We start from the raw sequence: 15,800 nt of genomic DNA on the forward strand, positions 1-15,800 counted from the left end.
CGTCGGGAACTGGGCCCATCAGGGCGGAGTATCGTGGGTGCGCTGGACGAGGACGCGTCAACAGCATTGCGATGACACCGGAGGGGCCGGGGAATCGCAAACCCGCGTCAAACTGGCGCCGGACCCAAATCCAGCATCGGAATCGGTTCTCCGCCCGATCGCAGATTACGATGCGGGCAACAGAGAATCCCACCCACGGGGCCGGATTCGCCGGGTCCGTGATTGACACTCGGGAGGCTGACAAGCTGCAGCCGCACAAACACATTACACTCCCCACACACACTCCCCCCGGCTCCACTCCCCACACACACTCCCCCCGGCTCCACTCCCCACACACACTCCCCCCGGCTCCACTCCCCACACACACTCCCCCCGGCTCCACTCCCCACACACACTCCCCCCGGCTCCACTCCCCACACACACTCCCCCCGGCTCCACTCCCCACACACACTCCCCCCGGCTCCACTCCCCACACACACTCCCCCCGGCTCCACTCCCCACACACACTCATCCCTGACAACACAATGGCACTGGGTGCGCTGGAGTGCGCCCATACAGCTGATGGGTAAGCTGGGGCCAGAAGGCACCTGGGGGGTGGCCTGGGGGAGGGGTGTGTGGTCTGGAGTGGACACCTGAGGCCCTCAGTTCCCAGCGGGCTGTTAGCGGGGTGTGCAGCCTCATGATGCCTTGCCGGCTGCGGCAATGGTGTTCCATACCCATCCACCCCGACCCCACAGCCCACCTCCTCGTTACCCCCTGCTACTCCCCCCCCTCCGCCCCCGCCCCAGGCCCTGGCAGAAGCCCCCCCCCCCCCCCCCCCCCCCCCCCCCCCCCCGGCCAGCGGCATGACTGGCAGAACACTGTGGTGATGTTGGATCTCTCTCTCCTTCAGCAGCCACGACACCAGTTTCACGAATTTTAAAATCAGAAATGAACTGCGGCGTGGGGAACGCGCCCCAGGAGGGGGAGAATCGCGGAGGCCCCGGAGAATACAGGGTCAGGCCCACTAATGACACGCAAACGTGTTTACTGTATGTGCATTCCAGAACACATTGACGCTACTGCTTGAGGTGACGGAGAATTATGATTTGGCGTCAAATCGGTGCCCGCCGCGATTTTGCCGTTGGAACCGATTCTCCGCCCAATCGCGTCCCGTGATTTCGGTGTCAGCCAACGGGGAATCCCGCCTCTGTTCATATCTTGAATACTTTGATCAGATCATCCCTTAACTTTCTAAATCATAGTGAAAACAGGTGTAATTTGTGTCATCTCTCCTCGTGACTTACCTCCTGTAATTCAGGTCTCATTTTTATAAACCTACGTCATCCCTCCAAGGCCAAAATATCCTTCCCAAGGTGTGGTGCCCAGAACGGCTCCCCGTGACTCCGAGTGGGGCCTAGCCAGGGTTTTGTAAAGCTGCAGCATAACCCCGGTGTGTTTATACTCCAGTTCTCTAGATATAGAGCGACATGGTGGCACAGTGGTTAGCACTGCTGCCTCACAGCTCCAGGGCTCCCTTTCCGAGGCTTCGACTCCAGCCTCGCGTGACTGTGTGGAGTTTGCACTTTCTCGTGTCTGCGTGGGTTTCCTCCGGGTGCTCCGGTTTCCTACCACAGTCCCGAAAGATGTGCAGGTTAGGTGGATTGCACTTAAGTGTCCTGGGATGTGCAGGTTAGGTCATGGGGTTTGGGGGATAGGGCGGAGCGCACATGGGTAAAGTGCTCTTTTCGAGGTCAGAGTGGACTCAATAGGCTGAATGGCCTCCTTCTGCACTTCAGGGATTCTATGATAAAGGCGAACATTCCAGTAGCCTTCTTGATGATTTTACTCCTGGCCACATCGGTGTCCCTCTACCTCACCTCCATGAGTCTTTGTGCAACACGTGATTCTTTTGCCGCACATAAACCCCATCGTATTCCAGAGTCTATATGAATCTCCTCCCATTCATACAGTTTCATTCACTTACACCCCCTACTGTGCTTCCATTCCATTCAACCATGTTTGCCTCCAACCCCCACCAACTGCTCCTGTTTCCTTCCTCCTTCTCCCCCCTCACCCCCACCCTCTAACCCCACTGTCCATTTTACCCCGTGACTCTGTCTTCCTTAACAATCCCCCAGTCACCGTGTTGGTGTTTCACCTCCAGCTCTCTCAGAGTATGGGAGAAGACAGCGAGCAGGTCTGACCTATACTCTCATCAGTGTCATGTCTCACTGGCGTTCTGAGTGGTTTTGGATATCACACTCACCTCGAATTCAGGATCAAGTCAGGGCCACCAGCTGAACATCACTTACGTCCAAAATGAGGGGCAGATTCCGGACATTAATCCGCATTTCCTCTCAGCGTGCTGTCCCACGCGCTGAATATTGGCAGCACTTTCTATTTTTATTTCAGATTTGCAGCATCTGCAGGACTTTGCTATGACTATCATTGGGGGCTTGCCTCAGGAAACTGCTTCAGCTCATTGAAGAGGTGGGTTACCTTAAAAACGGTGAGCAACACTATCAGTGTTGTAATGGAACAGGAAGCTTTCGGAATTCAGCGGAGGGCAGTGTTTTTCAAACCTTCCAGCGACCCAACCGACCTTCGCAACCCACGGCCGACCTTCGCAACCCACGCCGGCCGACCTTCGCAACCCACGGCCGACCTTCGCAACCCACGGCCGACCTTCGCAATCCACGCCAGCCGACCTCCGCAACCCACACCGGCCGACCTTCGCAACCCTCGGCCGACCTTCGCAACCCTCGGCCGACCTTCGCAACCCTCGGCCGACCTTCGCAACCCACATCGGCCGACCTTCGCAACCCACATCGGACGACCTTCGCAATCCACGCCAGCCGACCTCCGCAACCCATATCAGCCGACCTTCGCAACCCACACCGGCCGACCTTCGCAACCCTCGGCCGACCTTCGCAACCCTCGGCCGACCTTCGCAACCCTCGGCCGACCTTCGCAACCCTCGGCCGACCTTCGCAACCCACATCGGCCGACCTTCGCAACCCACATCGGACGACCTTCGCAATCCACGCCAGCCGACCTCCGCAACCCATATCAGCCGACCTTCGCAACCCACACCGGCCGACCTTCGCAACCCTCGGCCGACCTTCGCAACCCTCGGCCGACCTTCGCAACCCTCGGCCGACCTTCGCAACCCACGCCGGCCGACCTTCGCAACCCTCGGCCGACCTTCGCAACCCACATCGGCCGACCTTCTGAACCCACATCGGCCGACCTTCGCAACCCCCGGCCGACCTTCGCAACCCATGGCCGACCTTCGCAACCCACATCGGCCGACCTTCGCAACCCACATCGGCCGACCTTCGCAACCCTCGGCCGACCTTCGCAACCCACATCGGCCGACCTTCGCAACCCACATCGGCCGACCTTCGCAACCCTCGGCCGACCTTCGCAACCCACGCCTGCCGACCTTCGCAATCCACGCCGACCTTCGCAACCCACATCGGCCGACCTTCGCGACCCACATCGGCCGACCTTCGCAACCCACATCGGCCGACCTTCGCAACCCACATCGGCCGACCTTCGCAATCCACGCCGACCTTCGCAACCCACGCCTGCCGACCTTCGCAATCCACGCCGACCTTCGCAACCCACATCGGCCGACCTTCGCAACCCACATCGGCCGACCTTCGCAACCCTCGGCCGACCTTCGCAACCCACATCGGCCGACCTTCGCAACCCACATCGGCCGACCTTCGCAACCCTCGGCCGACCTTCGCAACCCACATCGGCCGACCTTCGCAACCCACATCGGCCGACCTTCGCAACCCACACCGACCTTCGCAACCCACATCGGCCGACCTTCGCAACCCACGGCCGACCTTCGCAACCCACATCGGCCGACCTTCGCAACCCACGGCCGACCTTCGCAACCCTCGGCCGACCTTCGCAACCCACGCCGACCTTCGCAACCCACATCGGCCGACCTCCGCAACCCACGCCGGCCGACCTTCGCAACCCACGCCGACCTTCGCAACCCACGCCGACCTTCGCAACCCACATCGGCCGACCTTCGCAACCCACATCGGCCGACCTTCGCAACCCTCGGCCGACCTCCGCAACCCACATCGGCCGACCTTCGCAACCCACATCGGCCGACCTTCGCAACCCTCGGCCGACCTCCGCAACCCACATCGGCCGACCTTCGCAACCCTCGGCCGACCTTCGCAACCCACATCGGCCGACCTTCGCAACCCTCGGCCGACCTCCGCAACCCACATCGGCCGACCTTCGCAACCCTCGGCCGACCTTCGCAACCCACATCGGCCGACCTTCGCAACCCACGCCGACCTCCGCAACCCACATCGGCCGACCTTCGCAACCCACATCGGCCGACCTTCGCAACCCACATCGGCCGACCTTCGCAACCCTCGGCCGACCTTCGCAACCCACGCCGGCCGACCTTCGCAACCCTCGGCCGACCTTCGCAACCCACGCCGGCCGACCTTCGCAACCCACATCGGCCGACCTTCGCAACCCACGCCGGCCGACCTTCGCAACCCTCGGCCGACCTTCGCAACCCACATCGGCCGACCTTCTGAACCCACATCGGCCGACCTTCGCAACCCTCGGCCGACCTTCGCAACCCACATCGGCCGACCTTCGCAACCCTCGGCCGACCTCCGCAACCCACATCGGCCGACCTTCGCAACCCTCGGCCGACCTTCGCAACCCACATCGGCCGACCTTCGCAACCCACGCCGACCTCCGCAACCCACATCGGCCGACCTTCGCAACCCACATCGGCCGACCTTCGCAACCCTCGGCCGACCTTCGCAACCCACGCCGGCCGACCTTCGCAACCCTCGGCCGACCTTCGCAACCCACGCCGGCCGACCTTCGCAACCCACATCGGCCGACCTTCGCAACCCACGCCGGCCGACCTTCGCAACCCTCGGCCGACCTTCGCAACCCACATCGGCCGACCTTCTGAACCCACATCGGCCGACCTTCGCAACCCTCGGCCGACCTTCGCAACCCACGTCGGCCGACCTTCGCAACCCACGGCCGACCTTCGCAACCCTCGGCCGACCTTCGCAACCCACGGCCGACCTTCGCAACCCTCGGCCGACCTTTGCAACCCACGCCGGCCGACCTTCGCAACCCACATCGGCCGACCTTCGCAACCCTCGGCCGACCTTCGCAACCCACATCGGCCGACCTTCGCAACCCACATCGGCCGACCTTCGCAACCCACGGCCGACCTTCGCAACCCTCGGCCGACCTTCGCAACCCACGGCCGACCTTCGCAACCCACATCAGCCGACCTTCGCAACCCACATCGGCCGACCTTCGCAACCCACATCGGCCGACCTTCGCAACCCACATCGGCCGACCTTCGCAACCCTCGGCCGACCTTCGCAACCCACACCGACCTTCGCAACCCACATCGGCCGACCTTCGCAACCCTCGGCCGACCTTCGCAACCCACACCGGCCGACCTTCGCAACCCACATCGGCCGACCTTCGCAACCCACGGCCGACCTTCGCAACCCACGGCCGACCTTCGCAACCCACATCGGCCGACCTTCGCAACCCACATCGGCCGACCTTCGCAACCCTCGGCCGACCTTCGCAACCCTCGGCCGACCTTCGCAACCCACATCAGCCGACCTTCGCAACCCTCGGCCGACCTTCGCAACCCACATCGGCCGACCTTCGCAACCCACATCGGCCGACCTTCGCAACCCTCGGCCGACCTTCGCAACCCACATCGGCCGACCTTCGCAACCCACATCGGCCGACCTTCGCAACCCACATCGGCCGACCTTCGCAACCCTCGGCCGACCTTCGCAACCCACATCGGCCGACCTTCGCAACCCTCGGCCGACCTTCGCAACCCACATCGGCCGACCTTCGCAACCCTCGGCCGACCTTCGCAACCCACACCGACCTTCGCAACCCACATCGGCCGACCTTCGCAACCCTCGGCCGACCTTCGCAACCCACATCGGCCGACCTTCGCAACCCTCGGCCGACCTTCGCAACCCACACCGACCTTCGCAACCCACATCGGCCGACCTTCGCAACCCACATCGGCCGACCTTCGCAACCCACATCGGCCGACCTTCGCAACCCACATCGGCCGACCTTCGCAACCCTCGGCCGACCTTCGCAACCCACGGCCGACCTTCGCAACCCTCGGCCGACCTTCGCAACCCACACCGACCTTCGCAACCCACATCGGCCGACCTTCGCAACCCACGGCCGACCTTCGCAACCCTCGGCCGACCTTCGCAACCCACGGCCGACCTTCGCAACCCACGGCCGACCTTCGCAACCCACGCCGACCTTCGCAATCCACATCGGCCGACCTTCGCAACCCACGGCCGACCTTCGCAACCCACGCCGACCTTCGCAATCCACATCGGCCGACCTTCGCAACCCACGGCCGACCTCCGCAACCCACGCCGACCTTCGCAACCCACATCGGCCGACCTTCGCAACCCACGCCGACCTTCGCAACCCACGCCGACCTTCGCAACCCACATCGGCCGACCTTCGCAACCCACATCGGCCGAACTTCGCAACCCACGGCCGACCTTCGCAACCCTCGGCCGACCTTCGCAACCCACGGCCGACCTTCGCAACCCACGGCCGACCTTCGCAACCCACGCCGACCTTCGCAACCCACGGCCGACCTTCGCAACCCACATCGGCCGACCTTCGCAACCCTCGGCCGACCTTCGCAACCCACATCGGCCGACCTTCGCAACCCTCGGCCGACCTTCGCAACCCACATCGGCCGACCTTCGCAACCCTCGGCCGACCTTCGCAACCCACATCGGCCGACCTTCGCAACCCACATCGGCCGACCTTCGCAACCCTCGGCCGACCTTCGCAACCCACATCGGCCGACCTTCGCAACCCTCGGCCGACCTTCGCAACCCACATCGGCCGACCTTCGCAACCCTCGGCCGACCTTCGCAACCCACGCCGACCTTCGCAACCCACGCCGACCTTCGCAACCCACATCGGCCGACCTTCGCAACCCACATCGGCCGACCTTCGCAACCCACGCCGGCCGACCTTCGCAACCCTCGGCCGACCTTCGCAACCCACGCCGGCCGACCTTCGCAACCCACATCGGCCGACCTTCGCAACCCACATCGGCCGACCTTCGCAACCCTCGGCCGACCTTCGCAACCCACGTCGGCCGACCTTCGCAACCCACGGCCGACCTTCGCAACCCTCGGCCGACCTTCGCAACCCACGGCCGACCTTCGCAACCCTCGGCCGACCTTCGCAACCCTCGGCCGACCTTCGCAACCCTCGGCCGACCTTTGCAACCCACGCCGGCCGACCTTCGCAACCCACATCGGCCGACCTTCGCAACCCACATCGGCCGACCTTCGCAACCCTCGGCCGACCTTCGCAACCCTCGGCTGACCTTCGCAACCCACATCAGCCGACCTTCGCAACCCTCGGCCGACCTTCGCAACCCACATCGGCCGACCTTCGCAACCCTCGGCCGACCTTCGCAACCCTCGGCTGACCTTCGCAACCCACATCGGCCGACCTTCGCAACCCACATCGGCCGACCTTCGCAACCCTCGGCCGACCTTCGCAACCCTCGGCTGACCTTCGCAACCCACATCGGCCGACCTTCGCAACCCACATCGGCCGACCTTCGCAACCCACGGCCGACCTTCGCAACCCTCGGCCGACCTTCGCAACCCACGGCCGACCTTCGCAACCCACATCGGCCGACCTTCGCAACCCACATCGGCCGACCTTCGCAACCCTCGGCCGACCTTCGCAACCCTCGGCCGACCTTCGCAACCCACATCGGCCGACCTTCGCAACCCACATCGGCCGACCTTCGCAACCCACATCGGCCGACCTTCGCGATCCGCTATTTTCTGTTACCTTTAATGTGAGAAGTGAGCCTGCTTGGTCCTCACGATCTCACTCCAATCAGGTGTGGTGATGTGCATCAATGTAAATACATGTAGGCTAGCTAGACACTAGAGGGAGCACCAGAAACATCACACACGCACACTCAACCAATAGATCAGTTAGATAGGATACGACCAATGGACATTCATGATACACACAGAGGTGGCAATATCACAGGGGGGCATTACACCAACCCATATATCAGGACACTGCACACATGGGGCGCGATTCTCCGATGCCGCGCCGTTTGGGAGAATCGCCTGGGGCGCCACTTTTTCCCGCGACGCCAGTCCGACGCCCTCCCGCGATGCACCCAACCTGCGAGATCGGCACTCTGTAGTTCTGCGCGGCATAGTCCGGTGAATCGCCCGAGACACCCAAAATGGCGATTCTCCGTCACCCCCGCTATTCTCAGGCCCAGATGGGCCGAGCGGCCTGCCCAAAATGACTGCTTCCCGCCGGCGCCATCCACACTTGGTCGCTGCCGGCGGGAATAGTGCGGGAACGCTGGGGGAGCGGCCTGTGGGGGGGGGGGCGAGGGGTTTCTTTCACCGGGGTAGGGCTCAAAAGGGGTCTGGCCCGTGATCGGTGCCCACCGATCGGCGGGCCGGCCTCTCTGAAGGAGGACCTCCTTTCCTCCGCGCCCCGCAAGATCCATCCGACATCTTCTTGCGGGGCGGCCTCGGGGCGGACGGCAACCACGCATGCGCGGGTGATGCCAGTTAGGTGCCGGTGCCACTTTTACGCGACGCCAATGCCTGCCGTGCTTTAGCGACACGCCCCCCGAGTTTCTAGCGGCCCCGATCCTAGCCCATTTTCGGGCCCTGAATCGGTCAAGATCGGGGCCGTTTCGCGCCGTTGTGAACCTCGACGGCGTTCACGACGGCGTGGGCACTTAGTCGCGGAAACAGAGAATCGCGCCCATGATCTGCCTCTTTTCAGTGGAGACAGTCAGTGAGTACAGACACAGGGTTGATTCAATATTACACCCACCACGTGGATTGCAGTGACTGGTTAGTCAGTCTGGGTAGCTTTAGTAGGATTAGCAGTAGTGTCGAACCCGAGTAATAGAAGTGTAAATAGTTTAATAAACGTGTTGAAGTTATCTCCACGTCTGAACCTTCCTTTGTCAAGTGCACCACAAGGAAGCTGCTTATGTTACACCTACAACATACCAAATCATGGTACCAAAATGAACTGTTTCAATCCATATAGCCATACCTCAGCGTACAGTGATCACCAGCAACGATACCCAGGCAAGATGTTCGAGATCCGGGTTCCACAGCGGCTCCAGTGACACGGCGATCTCCGCGAGAACTGGCGGGTATTCCGGCAAATGTTTGAAATCTTCCTGCTGGCAGCCAAACTAGAAGACGTGGCCGATGCTGAAAAGACAGAGCTTCTCCTCACCATCGCCGGTGCCAGAGCAGAAGAAATCTTTTTAAAATTCAAGTTCTCCAAAGAGCAAAACAGGAGCGACTTCCAGGCAGTCCCGGACAAATTCGGCAAATACTGTGAGGAAAACACAATCCAACCAGCAAGAAAAGGTAAGAGAAGCGCCGGTACTCACCACGAGACCCCGGAGCAGAGAACAGTTTTGATGGTGGCCATCTTTCTAAAGGGACTGCACTTGCGCAGTTGCGCGAGAAACGCACAGAATGGGAAGGTCCGTTTGCGCATGCACGAGAAGCAAATGAGAAAAAGGCCCAAAGTAAAGGAACAGCGATCTGCGCAATTGTTTCCTACGCGCCACGTCACGTGTGTCATGATGTCAGAGGCCCCGGACCACGCCCATTTAAAGGGGAAACGTCCCAAATCAAAGAAAAAATCTTTTAAAGCCGTAAAGCAACCTTCCTTCACCTGGAATGACAGCAATGCCTCAAATTGAACAGGAAATGAAGTTAACCTCCGAAGAACCCTGCAACAAGCAGTTACCTACGCCCAAACCGATGATTCTGACCTTGAATACTTCGATACCGACCTTTACATTTTCTCTGGACCTCGCAAGCCGAATGCCAGCTCCGACGCAAACAGTGATGATATGGTCCTAGAAGACACCGACTCAGACGAACCTTTCACCTTGGGAGGCTACCCCGTTACCAAATCCGAACCGCAACTAGATGTGTTGCACAGTGACGACCCCGACGACGAGTTCTTCGGATTTGAGGATCTTCAGTCCAGCAGATATGACATCCCGACTCGTGAGTGCAGGATTATGCTGCGGCCTGAAACCAAGAGACAGAGAGCGGTACAAGCCCACAGAGAGCGGCCTGCTGCCACACAGAGCGTGGTCCACGCACCGCTCCGGGTTCCCGACTCTAAGAAAGAAGACACGCAAGATTCCACACCGCAGTCCTTGCATGAACAAGAAGCGACTCCAGTGTCACAAGCTGCCACAGCGAGCTCGTGGACAGACTCCACGATAGAAGCAACGCAAGACTCCGACCCGCAGTCCTTGCAGGAACAAGACCATGAGGGTCTAGCAACCTCCTCTGACCAACTAGCGGCAGACGATGCAAGTCTGCCATGCTCAAGTAAACAGCAAGAAGACTATGACAGTCGACCACGCTCCAGTGCACAGCAGGACGACCATGACGGTCTATCATGCTACAGTGAAGAACAAAACGACGATGACAGTCCAATCCCAAAGGAAGGACAACAGCAAGACAATGACAGTCCACCCACATTGTTTGCGCCACCAGATGAAAACTCTGACAATTTACCCAACCCAAGTGAACAACAAGCAGCTACTGAGGATCTACCCACGGTATGTGAGATGAGTGACGACAGCATCCCACTTCCCATGCAAGATGTGCAATGTGACAGACCTCAGCTAGTGTTCAGAGGCACTCGACGATCACTGAGACCACTGGTGACTCCGGTGACACCATGATACTTCCACCCTCATTCGCTCGAACCTCTCCACAAGTCAATTCATTCCTGCATGTTCTGACTCCAGACGTGCAGCTTCAAGAAATCTCAGCTGACTCCAGTGAACCTGCTAAGACTCCGGACGGGGAGCATCAACAAACCAACACTGACTCAGTTAAAACAGACCAGACTCCAGATGGGGAGCAACCAAACGCCGACTCTGATTCACGTAAGCCGGACTTTACTCCAGATAGTGAGTGCCGCACCCTCAGTGATGGCATGCTCAGGGTGACAGCAGATGCCACAACGACAGGAGATGGATCACTTTACAATTACACTGGGTCAGTAATAACAAGCAGCGGCTACAGTCCAAGAGGAATACACCAGTATTCACCACAGCTATGTCCACACATGTTTTCCACACCGACAGTGCGGCCAATGACAGCTCATGCTGGACAAACCCAGTATTCAGGCATGCAGCAGCCAGCAGCCTATGCAGCATATTCTCAAACAGGCCAGCACTACGGACTAATGGAATCAAGACCGAAGGAGGACTACCGCAAGTGCAATCTGCACTACAGACTGAATGCCTTAGTTACAGCCCAGGATTTACTGCACCCCAGCCTGGCCAGACGGCATATTCCTATCAGATGCAAGGTTCTAGTTTCACACCATCACCAGGTATTTATGCGAGCAGCAATTCTGTTTCCAATTCGACAAGCTTCAACGGTTCTCAGCAGGATCACCCTTCCAGCACAGCACGTGGCCAGAACCAGTCTGTACAGTCTTATCCAACTTCAACATATGGCACATCCATGACCTCGAATGATACTGTTGATGGTACCTCTTCAACGTCAACATCTTATCAGCTACAAGATGCCATCCAACAGCACCATCACAAACATCGGAAAAGAAAAAGACTCCAAATCAGACAGCGAAGTGATTTGACCACTTTTTGGTTCCTGTGGCACAGGGACGTTGATGGCGTTCATAACCAAGAGAGACACTTGACCATGATGATTGATGGTTTTTGGAATGATTTGGACGTATTGTTTAATCACTGTTCCCATGACTTGTATATACCTTGACTTATGTACCTGTTTTTTGTTCAATTTTCTTAAAGTGTACAGAAAATATGTAACATGTAAAAAAGGGGGATGTGGTGATGTGCATCAATGTAAATACATGTAGGCTAGTTAGACACTAGAGGGAGCACCAGAAACACACGCTCAACCAATAGATCAGTTAGATAGGAGACGACCAATGGACATTCACGATACACACAGAGGTGACACGACCACAAGGGGGCATTACACCAACCCATATATAAAGGACACCACACACATGATCTGCCTCTTTCCAGTGGAGACAGTCAGTGAGTACAGACACAGGGTTGATTCAATATCACTCCCACCACGTGGATTGCAGCAACTGGTTAGTCAGTCTGGGTAGCTATAGTAGGATTAGCAGTAGTGTCGAACCCGAGTAATAGAAGTGTAAATAGTTTAATAAACGTGTTGAAGTTATCTCCACGTCTGAACCTTCCTTTGTCAAGTGCACCACAAGGAAGCCGCTTATGTTACACCTACAACATAACAAATCAGCAGATTCACAGGAGGAGAGGGTGGATTTCGTACCTCAGTTTGTAAACTCCGAGTATCTCCCCTGTTGACTGATCATCACAGTAACTCTTCAAGCGGATGAAGTCCACCGTCATTGGGATTGCCTGGTCACTGTTTTGATTCAATGCTTTAATATAGTTTAAAAGGTCAGCGAAAAACTTAAACCCACCCTTCAGTAGACAGAGGGCGACGATGTGATGATTCCCCGTGGCTTTCATTATACCCCTTGCCAAATGTTCAGTTCTGTCCATGATTAAACCATGAGGAAAAGACACTCTTTCCAGATCATTACAGTAATGTTTAGAGATGCAAAAAAGATCGAGATCATAGCCTTGTTCATCATCGATGATCACCACGCAGTCAGCAGCTGCCATGCTGTGATCGCACTTTGACCTCGGGTTCAGGTCCCAACACTCCTGGGTCGCATGCACACTGATGAGCGGGCACGCATGCGCCGCATATTTTTAGCTGGCCGCAGCCGCCATTTTCAAAGCTGCTCGCAGCCGACATTGTTAAAAGCCGGCTGCGGCTCTTGCGCGTGAATTCCTGTAATCGGGAATGCTGCGATGGCTGGCTCTGCGACCGTAGCGACGCCCATCCACGACCCATCCGTAGATCGCGACCCCCACTTTGAAAATGCCTGGTGTAGAGGGTTTATTGTCCAAATGAGTAAAGGAGGGAGCTGCTTCCAGGCACTGTGGGAAGACAAATATCCCCAGGCGATGGTGCAAACAGAGCAACGACACCTCTACCAATCGCCAAATGGGAGCTCATCAGTAGCTCAGGGATCTTCCCAATCCAGCCAAGATAAGGGGGGACAGCCTCACATTACAACAAAAAATGTCAACAACAAGTTTCATGTTGCAACCACCTCACTATTCTGAGCAGCTGAAACCCTCTCAGTCATGTGATCAGAGAAAGAAGGAAAATGAGAAAGAAACAGTGAAAATGATAAAAGACTAAAATGAGTCTTAAAGCTTCGGACTTACTGCTTGAACATCATTTTCAAAAATCTCTTGGACCTCTTCTTCGGAACAAGTTTCTTCCAAGCACTCTCTTTCCAGATTGCCAGCTTTAAATTCCTCTGCGAAATAGTTAGCTCTGCGGAATCGAGACAGGAACCTTACAGCCTCCGGTTTCTGTAAAAATACTCAAGATGCATCCATATTATTATTAATCACTTGCCTGGGTACATATATTGTAAGATGGTAATACTATTAACTGTCAATCGTTCTGTGGTATCCTGACGTTTTGGAAGGCGCTATATAAATGAAAATTCTTACTTTGCTTCAAAGTAAGTTAGCACTGTTGTTTCCTGACATTCTTTTCTCAGATTCCCTTCTATCAAGCCCATAAGAATCTGTGGAATTGAGATTGAGACAGGAAGCTCACAGCCTCTGCTTTCTGTAAAAATACTCAAGATGCATCCATATTATTATAAATCACTTGCCTATGTGCAGATATTGTAAGATGGTAATACTATTGACTGTCAGGTGTTCTGTGATATCGTGAAGTTGTGGAAGGTGCTATATAAATGAAAATTCTTTCTTTACTTCAAAGTATGTGAAAGATCAGGATTGCAGGCTGGAATCTTCATAGAATTTACAGTGCAGAAGGAGGCCATTCGGCCCATCGAGTCTGCACCGGCTCTTAGAAAGAGCACCCCACCCAAGATCCACACCTCCATCCTAACCCAGCAACTACACCCAACACTAAGAGCAATTTTGGACACTAAGGGGCAATTTATCATGGCCAATCCACCTAACCCGCACATCTTTGGACTGTGGGAGGAAACCGGAGCACCCGGAGGAAACCCACGCACACACGGGGAGGATGTGCAGACTCCGCACAGACAATGACCCAAGCCAGAATCGAACCTGGGACCCTGGAGCTGTGAAGCAATTGTGCTATCCACAATGCTACCGTGCTGCCCCTGGATTTCACTGGATTTGCGGACACTGGGATTTTAAATTTTACCGGATTTGCTGCCAATGTGGATGGGACTCTCCGGTCTCTGACGCCGAAATCACGTTCGGCAATCAGCCGAAGAATCCACGTTGGCGTCAAAATTGGGGGCGGCGCTGCTTTTGCGATGCTCCGCCCCCTCCAAAACAGCGTACTCTAGGAGTCTGCCGCACACAATATGGACGGCCCACCCCCCGATGCTCCGCCCCCGACGGGCCAGGTTCCCGGCGGCGTGGGTCTATCATTCTATTCCAGGAACTCGGTGACGGGTGCGGACTGATTCCAGCAGCGCCAGTCATGAGAGAGCCGATCTGCGGGCAGGGGGGGCTTTGGCATGAGCTGGGGGGGACTGCTGGGGGTGGTCCGGGCAGGCCTAGCCAAAGGGGGGGCACTATTTGGCAGGCCAGGCCACGCCCGGCCGCCGCAGTGCACATGCGCGACCACGGACCAGGCAATTCTTCGGCCGTATCGGCAACTAATGCCGGTGGCTCTGCGCTGCCAGCCTGCTCGCCCTCCACCAGAGGGAGGGTCGGGGGCTGTTTGCGCCGATTCTTTGTCGTAAAACGCCACCATTTCCACGCTGGTGTCAGCACATAGTCTCAAAATCGGAGAATCCAGCTCATGGATTTTAAATTTCGCTGTATTTACTGACACTGCATTGTAAATTTAGCTGGATTTGTAGGGCTGGCATTGGAAACCTATCAAAGTATCGAGGGAAGAATTGTACAAAGTCCCTTTCAAAGGTTATTTTGGTGCAAGAGTACTTTGGCCTCACGTAGCAAAACAGACTAAACCCGTTGTTATTTAGTGATTCAGCTTTACATAGAACATAGACCATAGAACAATACAGCGCAGTACAGGCCCTTCAGCCCACGATGTTGCACCGAAACAAAAGCCATCTAACCTACACTATGCCATTATCATCCATATGCTTATCCAATAAACTTTTAAATGCCCTCAATGTTGGCGAGTTCACTACTGTAGCAGGTAGGGCATTCCACGGCCTCACTACTCTTTGCGTAAAGAACCTACCTCTGCCCTCTGTCCTATATCTATTACCCTCAGTTTAAAGCTATGTCCCCTCGTGCCAGCCATTTCCATCCGCGGGAGAAGGCTCTCACTGTCCACCCTATCTAACCCCCTGATCATTTTGTATGCCTCTATTAAGTCTCCTCTTAACCTTCTTCTCTCCAACGAAAACATCCTCAAGTCCATCAGCCTTTCCTCATAAGATTTTCCCTCCATATCAGGCAACATCCTGGTAAATCTCCTCTGCACCCGCTCCAAAGCCTCCACGTCCTTCCTATAATGCGGTGACCAGAACTGTACGCAATACTCCAAATGCGGCCGAACCAGAGTTTTGTACAGCTGCAACATGACCTCCTGACTCCGGAACTCAATCCCTCTACCAATAAAGGCCAACAC

General features: G+C 56.9%; 1 protein-coding gene across 3 annotated transcripts in view; it reads right to left on the reverse strand.

Annotated features, from left to right (window-relative positions):
* LOC140393616 (coagulation factor X-like) overlaps positions 1–15,800 on the reverse strand; it is a 31,851-nt gene that overhangs the window by 14,152 nt on the left and 1,899 nt on the right. For 2 of the 3 annotated variants that reach the window (XM_072479887.1, XM_072479888.1), the window contains exon 2: positions 13,400–13,560. In XM_072479887.1, coding sequence (XP_072335988.1) covers positions 13,400–13,560 — 161 coding nt within the window. Of the gene's footprint in view, positions 1–12,425; positions 12,522–13,399; positions 13,561–15,800 lie in introns of all 3 variants that reach the window. The other variant, XR_011935696.1, reaches the window with a different exon arrangement.

This window comes from Scyliorhinus torazame, chromosome 17, assembly GCF_047496885.1.
Source record: "Scyliorhinus torazame isolate Kashiwa2021f chromosome 17, sScyTor2.1, whole genome shotgun sequence".
Lineage (NCBI taxonomy): Eukaryota > Metazoa > Chordata > Chondrichthyes > Carcharhiniformes > Scyliorhinidae > Scyliorhinus > Scyliorhinus torazame.